General features: G+C 40.3%; 1 protein-coding gene across 8 annotated transcripts in view; it reads right to left on the bottom strand.

Annotated features, from left to right (window-relative positions):
- Positions 1-458: 458 nt before the first annotated feature.
- Positions 459-13724, bottom strand: part of prkcz.S (protein kinase C zeta S homeolog) — a 133464-nt gene continuing 120198 nt past the window's right edge. For all 8 annotated transcript variants that reach the window (XM_018227862.2, XM_018227866.2, XM_018227860.2 and 5 more), the window contains 3 exons: positions 13620-13709; positions 2924-3039; positions 459-1295 (listed from right to left, as the gene is read on the bottom strand). In XM_018227862.2, the coding sequence (XP_018083351.1) occupies positions 1208-1295; positions 2924-3039; positions 13620-13709 (294 nt within the window). In that variant the 3' untranslated portion in view covers positions 459-1207. The remainder of the gene's footprint in view (positions 1296-2923; positions 3040-13619; positions 13710-13724) is intronic.

Below are 13724 nucleotides of genomic sequence, written 5' to 3' on the forward strand. Positions count from 1 at the left end.
AAGGTTGGGGACCCCTGCTGTAGACTAAAAGCTGCATAGAATGGACAGTTTGTGTGCACTAGAGTAGTAAATAAAGTATCTTACATCCGTATCATGACTGAAATGGCTCCAGTGATCGTATATTCACAGTCCTGCCCCCCTCAGATACAACAAAGGGAAGGGGCGGGGTTACCAGGAAATCGCCTACGTTACTGCAGCTTCTCCCGCGTTCTGAACGGCGCTTATAATATGGAAATACTGGAGAGTATAAAAGAAATATGTTGAAGAGAACGTGTGCTTGTTGGGAGACTTCATTTCCAGATGCATTGTTGTTAATCTTCTGGGGTTTGGGCTTCTATGGCTGAATATTGTTTGCATGGAACACGGAGTTGCGGCTGATCACAACCAGTGCAACGTCGCACGCTACAAACTAACAATTAGGCACGTCGCAAATCTTGATTTTCCAAAAAGCCATTTCATGTGCAAATTGTTTTTTTTTTTCTTTTTTCATTCCAACAACTTCGTTTGGTTGCTTATTCCCTTTGCTGAACCCAATTTGTGACATAATCTTTTTTTAGTAAGTGCAATATTGCTGATTTAGACTCGAGCTTTCCAATGTGATGAATATTGACTTTCTCCACGCATATATTCTGTGCCTGGGACCTTCTCCAGTGCAAATATTTTATATAGAATTCCCATTATATCAATTCTATCAAGTCTGTAAACTGCATAAATCTTAAGCGTCCCCCCCCCCAAAGAAACAACAAAACAGTGTCCCATACATATCAGATGTACAACTGCCATACTAGGGACGGGAGGAGAAGGCTTCATTGTTGTATCTTTCTTGCCCCCCCAACTCTTCCTCTGGTTCCATTGGCTGAAGCACATTTCTCTAGAGGAAGCAATTTGCTTATCGGATTGCCTAAAATGAAGCGTTCCTCTATGCACAACAGCTAAATTAATTGGCAGATACAGCGGAACCGTCACGAGGCAGGCACAAGAAAATGGATCTACTGTGTTATATATAGCCAGAGGTGTCAGAAAAGGGTGCCAGCTACAGCCCAGAGACACTTTGCCTTCATTATGGAATTTCAGCAGCAGCAAATCTTGTAGAACTGGCCTTTTATTCACAACCCTGCATTAGTTTCCAGCCTTGCATGCATATACTGTAGTTAAGGATACAAGTTCAGGATCAATCGCATGATTTGTCCATAGAGATTCCAGTCCTTCATACAGTCTCCTCTGAAGAAAGCAACAATGGGTTAATGTATTCAAAGCCTTCAAACTCCGACTGGTCTATTCGTTTTATTGTTTCTCTGCAAAAGAAGAATAAAATAAGAAGAATACAATAAAACAATCAATTATGATGAATGGTAATTACGAGAGCTCTTTATTGATATGCATCTGCAAATTACATTATCTAAGGCAGTGATCCCCAACCAGTAGCTCGTGAGCAACATGTTGCTCTCCAACCCCTTGGATGTTGCTCACAGTGGCCTCAAAGCAGGGGCTTATTTTTGAATTACAGACTTGGAGAAAAATGTTGTACTAACATTAAAACCAGTTGTACTACAAACAGAACCTCTTGTAGGCTGCCAGTCCACATAGGGGCTACCAAATGGCCAATCACAGCCCTTCGTTGGCATCCTCAGGAACTATTTTCATGCATATGTTGCTCCCCAACCCTTCTTACATTTGAATGTTGCTCATGGGTGATAATGGTTGGGAACCCCTGATCTAAAGGGTTCCTTATGAGCAACATTCAAATGTGAAAAATGTTTCGGAGCCACACAAGCATAAAAGCAAAGAGGAAAACGTTTTCTTGGTGTTGGCAAATAAGCGCTGTGATTGTCTGTTCGGTAGCCCCATGTAGACTGCCAGCTGCTGGAGACTGTTTGATGGTAACTAGGGATGCACCGAATCCAGGATTCGGTTCAGGATTCGGCCTTTTTTAGCAGGATTCGGATTCAGCCGAATCCTTCTGCCTGGCTGAACCGAATCCGAACCCTAATTTGCATATGCAAATTAGGGGCGGGAGGGAAATCACGTGACTTTTTGTCAGAAAACGAGGAAGTAAAAAATGTTTTCCTCTTCCCACCCCTAATTTGCATACGCAAATTAGGGTTCGGATTCGGTATTCGGCCAAATCTTTCACAAAGGATTCGGGGGTTCGGCCGAATCCAAAATAGTGGATTCGGTGCATCCCTAATGGTAACCTGGTGGCTTTATACCTACGAACCTGGAATTTTGAAAACAAGCTCGTCTTTGAGGTTATTAGAAGCAACATCAAAGGAGGTGGTGAGAAACATGTTGCTTACAAGTTACCGGTTGAGGATCACTGATGGAAGGTGTTTTCTTTACTGCTGGTCCGATCAGTACAATGGCAGGAATTATAATAATAGTGGATGAAAAATAAGTGCATGCAATGTGTAGCATGGTGTCTGTTCACTTCCAGTGGCTCAGTCCTGTTTCAGGACTAAATGCAGCAGATGTTACTTCTCAGTGGTAGTACAGGTATGGGACCGGTTATCCAGAATGCTCGGGACCTGGGGGTTTCCAAATAACAGATCTACCTTAAATCTACTAAAAAGTCATGTAAACATTAAATAAACCCAATAGGCTGGTTTTGCTTCCAATAAGGATTAATTATATCTTAGTTGGGATCAAGTACAAGGTACTGTTTTATAACTACAGAGGAAAGGGAAATCATTTTTAAAAATTTGGATTATTTGATTATAATGGAGTCTAGGGGAGACAGCCTTTCCGTAATTTGGAAGTTTCTGGATAACAGGTTTCCGGATAACGGATCCCATACCTGTACATGATAATATGCTGCTGTTTATGTTGTAATGCTAATGGCAGTTGCTGCTGCCTCTATTATCAATGCCACTACAGATGGATTAGCATTGGATTGTACATGCACACAAGCCATGAAGTAACATACTCATCATCGGGGGTAAGCTGTACGGGCTCACTGGTGAACTGAGTGTCAAAGTTTTCCAGCCCATAATCATCAGTTATCTGAGGTTTGAATGGAGGGACGACTTGCTTCTTCTCCAGCTACAAAGAAAGAAGAAACAATAAGTAAAACCTATGTGGTCAGGACGAATAGGTACAGAAAGCTGAAACGGTGGAAAGAAGTGACTCAGAAATGGAATATTTTTATACCAGTGCAGGATGGCACAAAATGCATTTAACTTAACCAGTGTGGTGTAGCTGGAGAATTTATCCATACAGGGAAAATTAAATATAACACCAACTTGTGCGCTTTTATGATGTAAAATAAACAGCTGTTTATATGTAGGCCCCCAAGGGTGCACAGGACACCTATACTCAGGAACAGAGACGGGAGCAACTAAGTAATGTTAACTGGAAAGCTTGGAGCAATTACTGCAACATGAACCCTTCCCATTACAATGAGTAAAGCTCAGTCAATGCTTACTGGTTACTTGTTCCAGTCTCATCAATGAAATGCAACACTTCTCCCTATATGTAATAAAAGGCACAAAGTTTGCCTGGCACCTGTAACCCATAACAACCAATAAGAGGTTTGCTTTTTAACAGCTGACCTGTAAATGCTTCCTGGTGATTGGTTGCTAGGAGTGACTGCTCCAGGGTAAATTTAGTGGCAGAGACACACGGTCAGATTTGTGAAGATTAGTTGCCCGGCGACAAATCTCCTCTTCTTTTGGGCGAATAATCTCCCCGAACTGCCTTCAAACCAGCTAAAATGTAAATCACCGGCGGGATGGCACTCAAAACACTTTGTTTTCCGGAGTTGCCTCAAGAGGAATCTTCGGAAAACGTAGAGCTCAGAGTGCCATCCTGCCGTCGATTTACATTCTAGCCAGCGGGAAGGCAGTTCAGGGAGATTATTCAAACACTCATTGCTTTCAATCCAAATTACACGGTATATCTCATTTTCAGCACGGGGAGTCTAACCCAAACGAGGGATCTCGAAGTATTTTTGACCTTACACTGGGATTCCATAATTAACCACGTCCTCTCAGGCTCGCCGCAATAGATTTGAGTCTCACCCCGTCCTCGTTGTGACCCGGGTGCCGCTGCCCAGAGTCCATCACTAAGGAGACGTTTAACAGCATAGGAGGTCTCTGAGGTAGTTAATCGGATGTTAAAATAAAGCTATACTGTTTATCCATATCCTGAGAGTGTGTGATTCTTCAAGATACCAGAGTGCGCTATTGCAAATTTTGGTGAGTTCAGGGAGATTAGTTGCCCCAAAGAAGAGGAGATTTCTTGCTGGGCAACTAATCTCTCCGAATCTGACTGTGTGTCTCTGCCCTTATAACTTACCCAGTTAGGGTACATGGGCTGATTTATTGCCAGTGTTTACTGGCAGCAACAAATCTTTCCATAACTAGTAAATCGCCAATGGGAAAACATACTTGTAGCTTCATTTCCTGAAGTCGCCCTAAGTCTCTCTCCCCCTGTAGCGCAGATTTAAACGTGGACCACAAAACTCCCCGTGTGCCAAGTACCCATGCATTGAGAAGAATAAATTACCTAATAGAAAAGAATTTGGTAGCCCCTACCCTAGAGTTTGATCCCAATCCATGTGCTATGCAATACTCAGTAAGGCAGAGGCAACTACAGATAACCAGTAATACAACAATCACTATATATATATCTAAATAAATGTGGGGCTCTACTTCAGGAACAAAATGCCCTTGCTGATCCAAAATAATGTATTTTCCCTAAAACAGGCAATGTAAGAAGAGTTATGAGCAGTAGTCATGGGGACCTGTACTATACATTGTACGCACAGTAATATGGCTCCCATAGGGTACACAGCCGTGGGCATTGCCATCCGTGTTTGTCCTGCAGTGCAATTTAGGAGGTTCCAGGAAATGGCAATGTCAGTGTAAGTGGCTTTATTCTGCCCTCAGGCCGGCACCCATGGGAGAGCAATGTGAAATGCAGACAAACAGGCCTCATCAGTTTCTTCTGCTATCAGTGTCCCCTGGGTGCAGAGCCACAGGGCAGAATGGAAACAGTGATATTATATGTAAGGCAGCGCTGGTGTAAATGTCCATGGGTGTGTAACTCTGGCGCCCCCTGTACTAGCCTCTCTAGAATACTACTACTTACCAATTATATAACATTATACCAATATCCACACTTCTTATACTTTATAACTGATAATACCTTACATACACAACACAGCAAATCAATAACAAATAAAGGAAAACTGTAAGTGACTTTACAAAGAAAACATCCTCATGTAACGCAAATGCATCAAATTACACAAAAAGGGTTAAACATTTGTTATTCTAGTCCACAAATAAGAGATCGGTTATTTTGGATATTTCAGGCCTTTAGAACGATTGGTCCCTGAGGAAGGACATAACACTGCTCAAAATGTTGCACTAGTTCCCAAATGAGTGCGGAACCTTTTTTTTTTTAGTTTATATTTACTTTATACCAGCTGACCTATATAGTAAAGGGAAGTGCTCCACTCTGTAGATAGATAGAGATATAGATATGGTTGTGTTCAGAATAATAGCAGTCCAACATCACTAACCTGTTCTTTTTGGTAGAAATCATAGTTCTACCTAGCAAATAATTTACTAGTAGGTGTAGTAGAGAAATAGAAAACCAACAGACCCAACAGTCATGATATACATGCTGCTCATTCATTAAAGTGGACCTGTCACCCAGACACAAAAATCTGTTTAGTAAAAGTCCTTTTCAAATTAAACATGAAATCCAATTTAATTATTTTATTAAAGCATTCATAGCTGCTGTAAGCTCATTTAAAAATGTCAGCTGTCAATTAAGTATTGTCTGCCCCTCCTCTATGCCTTAGGCGGGGCAGCCAATTACTTTCACTTTCCATTCAGCACTTCCTAGATGTCACTGCTCTCCCCACATTCCCCCAGTTCTCTTCATCATTTAATTGTGTAACCAGTGCATGGGGATGGACATCAGGTCCCCCATTCTGGTGCACAAACAAGATTCTGAGATGATACAAGGCTTGTCTTAATAGCAGTGTCCACAAAATGGCTCCTGCCTGCTTGTTATTATTATGAATTCCCCGACTGAAGGAATAGATTCAAATAATTTATATAGTGTAATTAAAGTTCATTTTGAGTTTATTTTAATAGTATTTTGAATATTTTTTTTGGCTGACGGGTCCCCTTTAAATCAATAATTGAGGCTTATTCAAAAAAAAAAAACCAGTATGGAGTTCAATTAGTGAAGTCATTCATTCTTTGACAAAACAGGTGTTAATTATGACCCTTATTTAATGAAGGGAGGCAGCAATTGTTGTGCATGCTGGTTATAGTGTATTTCTCTCTGAAAATCTAAGTAAAATGGGTCATTCCATACATTGTTCAGAAGAACAATTTGATTAGAAAGTTGATTGGAGAGGGGAAAACATATAAAGAAGTGCAGTAAATGATAGACTGCTCAGCTAAAATGATCTCAAATGCTTTAAAATGGCAACCAAAACCTGAAAGACACGGAAGAAAACTACCATCCAAATGGATAGAAGAATAGCCAAAATGACAAAGTCTCAGCCAACGATCAGCTCCAGGAAGATTAAAGAAGATGTAAAGTTACCTGTGAGTAGGGAGGGGCGAATTTTTTCGCCTTATTGTGCCGTGGAAATGACTCCCATAGACTTGTATGGCACCGCGCATCAAACAAAAAAATTCGTAACATTTCGCAACATTTTTGACGCCCATAGACTTTAATGGGCGCCTGCGTCATTTCGCCGGCGGCTAATTTTTGTCGAAACGAAACGGGTCTAATCCTTGAAATGGGTGTTTCAACAAGACAATGTAGATCTCAGAAACACTGAAAATATTAGTTCAGTGATTCAAAGAAAAGCAAAATCTTGAAAACATTTTTCAGTTGATACAGTGAATGTTTGAGTTTGTAAAGAAGAATGCAGACACTGCTATTTTTTTGGAACAGCCTAATATTCTCTTTTCTTCGCTTTCTGTAAAGGAATAACACACATTTGATATATTAACAGCGCACAAAGAACACAAAACGATTATATATATCCTTTCTTTATAGGGTTCCAGTTATCACTGCCCATGTCTCTCTCACACCCATGAATCCAACACCAGCGCCATATTTGTTTCTCTCCCTGTTAGGATGTGCTGCTCCCAATGATCCCATCAGATCTAATGGGCTATGGCACACTGGGTGATTGCAAGCTCTTGCCAGGGATTGTTATAAATCCTTTGGTCAGACACCAATAGCTGGAAATTTATCACTTGTCCCTTAGTGATACAATTCCTTTGGCTGCTTCTCCTTACGAGAATATTTCTGTTTGCTGACCCTGCCCAAAGGAACATGCACAGACATCAGTCTTCCAGAACTGAATTTGGGCTGGTTTTTGGCCACTCCTACATCATGCCACACCCTTACACAACCAATTAACATGCAGCCACGCCCATTACAGCCAAGCCACACCCTCCTAAAACATCTAGGAAGGTTGACATGTCTGTATGCAGCATGGAGAAGATGAACCTTGTCGCATTCTGTCTTTCTCCAAAGCACACATGACTGATGGAGGGCACAGAGGCAACCATAAATCTGTACCGCTAAAGGAAACACAATAACAGCACTGCCTTATTATGGAACTGTAGGCGGGTCACAGAAAAATGAATGACACCAGCAAAGAAATCTCCCATAAAAAAGCATTTTAACAAACACCAACCATTTTAGCTAATAAATTGCTTTATAGGAAAGGAAAGAGTGTGTTCTGCAAAACAAGAAGGTCAAATGATTAAATAATAAAAAATTAGTCATCTATAGAACCAGCAAAAAATATTCCATGAGAACAGAAATACACATGGGACGTATCTGCTTCATTACTGATAGGATTAATAAACAAAAGCACAATAATACTTATTTCATCTTTGAGCAACTGATATATAGAAACACAAAACAGCCACTAGATGTCAGTATATAATCCCTAGTTTGTGTTACACTGGTTAAAATGAGAAAAATGAGACTGTGAGGAATGTAAATGCAAATATAGACATATAGACATATAGTACCCCCCGCACACACACTTTCAGGATATGTCTTCCTCTATACAAACCATTTCAGCCTATTTGATATAATAGGTGCCACACTCCATTCTAAAACTAAACATCGTGTAACTTTTTTTTGGGCACAGCAGTGGCAATTATCATAGAGGCTGTAAACATGTTGTTGCCAATGGCTCTTGAAGGCTTTAAAGGAGAATTCAACCGTTTTCAAAAAAAAAAAAAACCCTACCCCCCCCCACCCCACGTAGACGCCCTCCCTCCCCCACCAGCATAGCTGCCCCCGGGGAAATGCCCCTAACTTTATACTTACCCCTTGGAGTCAGGCATCGGAGTTCCATGCAGTCATCTTCCGGGTATTCGGTAAGCTGAGTGGGAGACCGGTGAAGCGGCGCATTTGCAGTTGGAGCAATTTGCTGGTTTGCGACAACTGCGCATGCGCCAAAACTCACGAAAATTGCAGAAGCGCCGGAAGAAGACACAAAGACCCGGAAGACGGCTGTGTGGAACTCCAATGGCTGACTTTGCACCGAGGGGTAAGTATAAAGTTAGGGGCATTTCCCTGGGGGGCAGCTATGCTGGGGGGGGGGGGAAGAGGGAGGGGGCCTACGTGGGGTGGGGGGTAGACTTTTTTGAAAATGGTTAAATTAAGGGCATTTTTAAAAAGGCGCGCTTGGGCATAAATACGCCACTGAAACCACGCGCAAAAGGTGACATATGTTTTTTGCCAACATGCACTTCTCATTGTTCTCATTCCCCATAATTCTTTTAACTCTATCATGATACAAGGAACACCGAGCATCCTAAACACTTGGTTGCTCCTCTATTAGGATGGTCATTCGTTCTGTATCAATAAAAGAATAAAGCACAAACATATAGGGGTAAATTCACTAAGATCCGAAGTTGCGCCAGCTTCGCCGCACTTGGCCAGGCGTAGTTACGCCAGCGCTATGCAAATTCACTAAAATGCAAAGTTGTGCTCAGGGAGGCAAATGGTAGTGAAGTTGCGCTAGCGTTAATTCATCAAGCAAAGTGAAGTTATGCTAGCGATGCCTAATTTGCATACGGCGCCAAGTTAAAATACAATGGACGTATATGTAGCAGCAAATACATTACACTACACAAGCCTGGGAAAGCTTCATAAAATAAAATAGAGTTGTTATTTTGCCCTAGACATGTGCCCACTGTATAGTTTAGGTGCCATATGTTAGGAAATGTAGGGGGGAAGGAGGGTACCCCCAAAATAATTGACAATCTTTTTCAGCCTATCACCCTTAAAAAAGGAAAAGACGCCAGCGTTTTTTGGGACTTAGAAAAAATGTCAACTATTGCACTTCGCCTGGTCTCAGGTGGCGAAGGCAAGTCTGGCGCAAGAGGTAACGTTCAGTAAAATGCACAAGTTAGTGAATTAGCGTAGTTACGTCCCTTCGCCATAGCGCAACGTCCTGGCGTAAAGGTGCAAAGTAGCGCTAGAGTAGGTCCACTTCGCTAGAGAATTTACCCCAGCACCTGTTAGTAAATCGGCGAAAAAATGAAATAAAGTCACGCTGGCGAATTTGCGCTAGAATTAGGCGCTTTGCACTTTAGTAAATTTGCCCCATAAAGTACAAGGCACGGTTTTATTATTATAGAGAAAAAGAAAATCATTTTTAAAAATTTGGATTATTTGGATAAAATGGAGTCTATGGGAGATGGCCTTCCCTATTTCATGCTTTCCGGATAACGGGTTTTCTGATCCCATACATGTATACAAGGTACCCAATATATGGACAAATAAATGTCTGTTGGAAACAATATATTTGACAAATCCTTAAAAATGAAATCGCTGCTCTTCAATAAAGACAGGACTCTGCTGCCCCCTGCTGCTCAGTTTAGAGAAGATGCTGTTGGATTTGTTCCTGCCGTGTGTTCTTTTTTTTTTCCGTTCTTTTTTTCTTTTTTTTTCCAGTTTCAATGATTTTTTTATTGGATATTTCACAATAAACAGCAAGAAAACAACAACATTTCAGCTACTTTCCTGCAGACTTACAAGTAACACATACGTGTGCTAGTTCAAAAAGAACTTGAATATAAAATAGAAGTTCGAACAACAAGTTTCTGATCAGTTATCAAACAGAATTCTAATAATGTGAATGTATGAAAAATAATAAATTACAAAAAGAAATAATACAACAATAAATAATCCAGTGGCTGATGATAAAGAAAACCATTGTTTTCAGGGGAAAAAAAACAGATTCCCAGATTGGCTTATGTTCTACATACAAAGAAATCTGAATATTTCATCTTTGTTTCACAATCGAATCACAATCCTCAAAATAAAGAGACCATGTGAGCTCAATCTATTTTCCTCTGATTTCACTTTCAGAGCTTCGTGAATTAATGTTCAATCTCTAGGACCCATGGGAGCTGTTATATGGGGGAACATCACATCACAGCAGTGACCTGAATGTCTGAGCTGCACCAAGATCATGGAGAATGTAGCCCTTTACAATACATCATTTAAAGGAGAAGGAAAGCTCCCAAATCAGTTTATTGCCAATAGATTAGCCACAATAGTGCAAGCTAGAACACTATATTTATTCTGCAGAATGCTTTACCATACCAAACAGCTCTAGAAGTTATCTGTTTGTTTGGGATAGCAGCTGCCATATTAGCTTGGTGTGACATCACTTCCTGCCAGAGTCTCTCCCTGCTCTCTCATAGCTCTGGGCTCAGATTACAGTACGGAGGGGGGAGGAAGGAGGGAGAGAGGAGCAAACTGAGCATGCTCAAGCCTGTGCCCTGGAGGTTTAAGCTGAAGGCAGGAAGTCTGATACAGAAGCCCATGTGTACACAATAGAAGGAAAGAAATGTGGTGTTTCTTTTGACAGGGGTTTACTGGTGTATTGATATAGACCTTTCTTATAAGGCTTTCTTAATTTTAGCCTTTCCTTCTCCTTTAACATTGTACTTCCTAAAGACTATGGGGGCATGTACTCTGCCACTGAACAGCCTTGTGCCAGTACAGGTTCCCTTTACAGCCAAATGCAGACAGCGCTTTATATAAGGAAGCAGACATAGATCTCTGTGCTCCACAATGAAGCACTCCTTATACTGCCTTCTAGTACAATGACCCCTTATGTCACTGTAGAAGATTAGCAGCTTCCTTTAACTTTATAGATATAGGAGTTATAAAATACATAAGAAGCAATAAATGATATGTGTAGCCGGCTACATATAAATACCTAAACCCATAGCCATTGCTCTGATTATCAAAGATTGCTGCTAAATGACAACAGTACAAGTGCAGTAGCCATAGCAACCAATCAAATATTTGGTTTGATTTTATAACTTGTAGAGAACAAGCGATTGGTTGCTATGTGCTACTGCACCCGTGTCATTTACCATCGGTATTACCGTTTCACATCAGTCTCAGCTGCTTAAAGGGGAAGTAAAGTCTAAAATAGTCTAGAAATGCTGTATTTTGTATACTAAATATAAACATGAACTTACTTCACCACAAGCCTAATCAAACAAATGATTTATGCTTTCAAAGTTGGCTACAGGGGGTCACCATCTTGTAACTTTGTTATACATCTTTGCAAGACTAAGACTGTGCACATGCTCAGTAGGGTCTGGGCTGCTTAGGGATCGTCATAAATTATCAAAAGCGCACAAGTCAAATAATATCTGCCAGAAGCCGATACAGCAAGACTGATTAATAATCAGAATATACAGACTGCACTGGGTACTCTGTTGTCATGTAATCTAATGTGGATTTTATAGTTTTTGTATTGTTTAATACAAACTTTCTCCAACTCTGCAGAACCAGTGGCTGCAGCAAAATAATCCTCCAAATAGAATCCCAGTTTATCTGTTTAAATCTGGCTCCATGATCATTTTCCCTGCAGCTAGAAACAGTAAATGGGATGTAAAGGCATATAATAAAATCCAATACAAATCTCTACACAGTCGCCGACTGCTTTACAGGGAAACAAACAAAGCTGCTTGAGTTCTGCATGGCTGGTAAGTAAGGCGGGGCTCCCCCTGCTGTTCATAAGTATGATTGTTTCCCTGCTCAGCAGTTAGGGACTGTTTGACAATTCCTATTCACAGCAGTAAATGAAGGGAGAATTTTACTGCAAACAGTCAGGTTTCTTATAAAAACAGTACACATTTTTTAATTAAAATATATTCGAGATATATTTCTTTTTTATTAAAGAAATTAAAATTTGGATTTTATTTTTTGCCTTTACATGCCCTTTAATGCTAATTCCTCTACACAGTTTGGCATGCGGCAGAGATTTACAAATCATCGTTGGAATGTGCAAAATAATGTTAAGTGGGGCTAGTTGTGTGTGGCTAGAGGATTAAAGGAAATGTGCCCTCTTCACTGGGTGTGCACGAGTGTGGGAATATTAATGATCACACTGAACTTTCTGCATAAGATTAATCCATCAATAATGCAGAGCACTATTTCAAAGAAAGTATATGGTATATTGGCTTAATAATTACAAGCCCTTGCTTGGGGGCAACCATAAAGGTGCATAGAGATAAACCTGCTGCTCACACTGCCTCCAAATATAATAGAGAGAAGATTGGTTACTCATCTGAGAGTAACATACCACCATGTCTGAGCATTGGTTCCCAATGGGTGAGGCCCAGTCTGAAGGGTATTCTATGTAAATGGATATTTTATTAGCAATCCTGGGCTGATTTCCCAGAATTCCTTCTGCATTGGTTCTACATGCAGGGCAAGAGAGAACTCAGTGTTTATCTGGATACACTTCTTTACAATTAGTGAATGCTGCAAACGTGTCCAACAATTACCAATTTCAGTTGCAATATCATCATCATCCAAGAATTAAACATTAGCATCACAGATACAGTAGAACCCCGTATTTATGGTTTCCCATAACTGGTGCCATTTTTGTTTGCGGGCCCATACAGACAATTAGTGCCTTTTTTCCATCTCAGATTTTACTTTTTTTCCAGAAATTACGTTTTAACTACGTCCCCTGGGGACATCAAAAAAATTGGGGTTCTACTGTATTATATAAATATAATATATATATATATATGTGCACACATATATAGTTTAAAGGAACAGTAACACCAAAAAATGAAAGTGATATAAAGTAATGAAAATATAATGTACTGTTGCCCTGCACGGGTACAACTGCTGTGTTTGTTTCAGAAACACTACTATAGTTCATATAAACAAGCTGCTGTGTAGCATTGGCAGAAATTGAGAAAAGTCTATATGGCACAGGATAAATAGTGGATAACAGATAACACCATTATGTTCTACAGAGCTTATCTGCTGTGTAACCTGAGCCTTTTCTCCTTTCAATGGCTGCCCCCATTGCTACACAGCAGCTTATTTATATAAACTAGAGTAGTGTTTCTGAAGCAGACACATCAGTTTTACCAGTGTAGGACAACACATTTATTACTTTAAAACACTTTCATTTTTTGATGTTTCTATTCATTTAATAAGGAATTGCTTGCTTATTTAAGGCATCCCATTTAAAGTAACCCATACATTATAGTCTTCACTGAAATCACTCAATACAATATTCTGTAACAGCAGAACATGCTAAAAGTGAGAAGAAAAAGAATCATTCTTACCATATCCCAGTCTATGCTGCGGAAAAAGGTATGTGACTTAATATCAGAGAATCCAGTTTGAGGCTGGCACCCAAGTCTTTCTTTTGGATCCTTGAAATACATTTA

The sequence above is a fragment of the Xenopus laevis genome, chromosome 7S (assembly GCF_017654675.1).
Source record: "Xenopus laevis strain J_2021 chromosome 7S, Xenopus_laevis_v10.1, whole genome shotgun sequence".
Taxonomy (NCBI): domain Eukaryota; kingdom Metazoa; phylum Chordata; class Amphibia; order Anura; family Pipidae; genus Xenopus; species Xenopus laevis.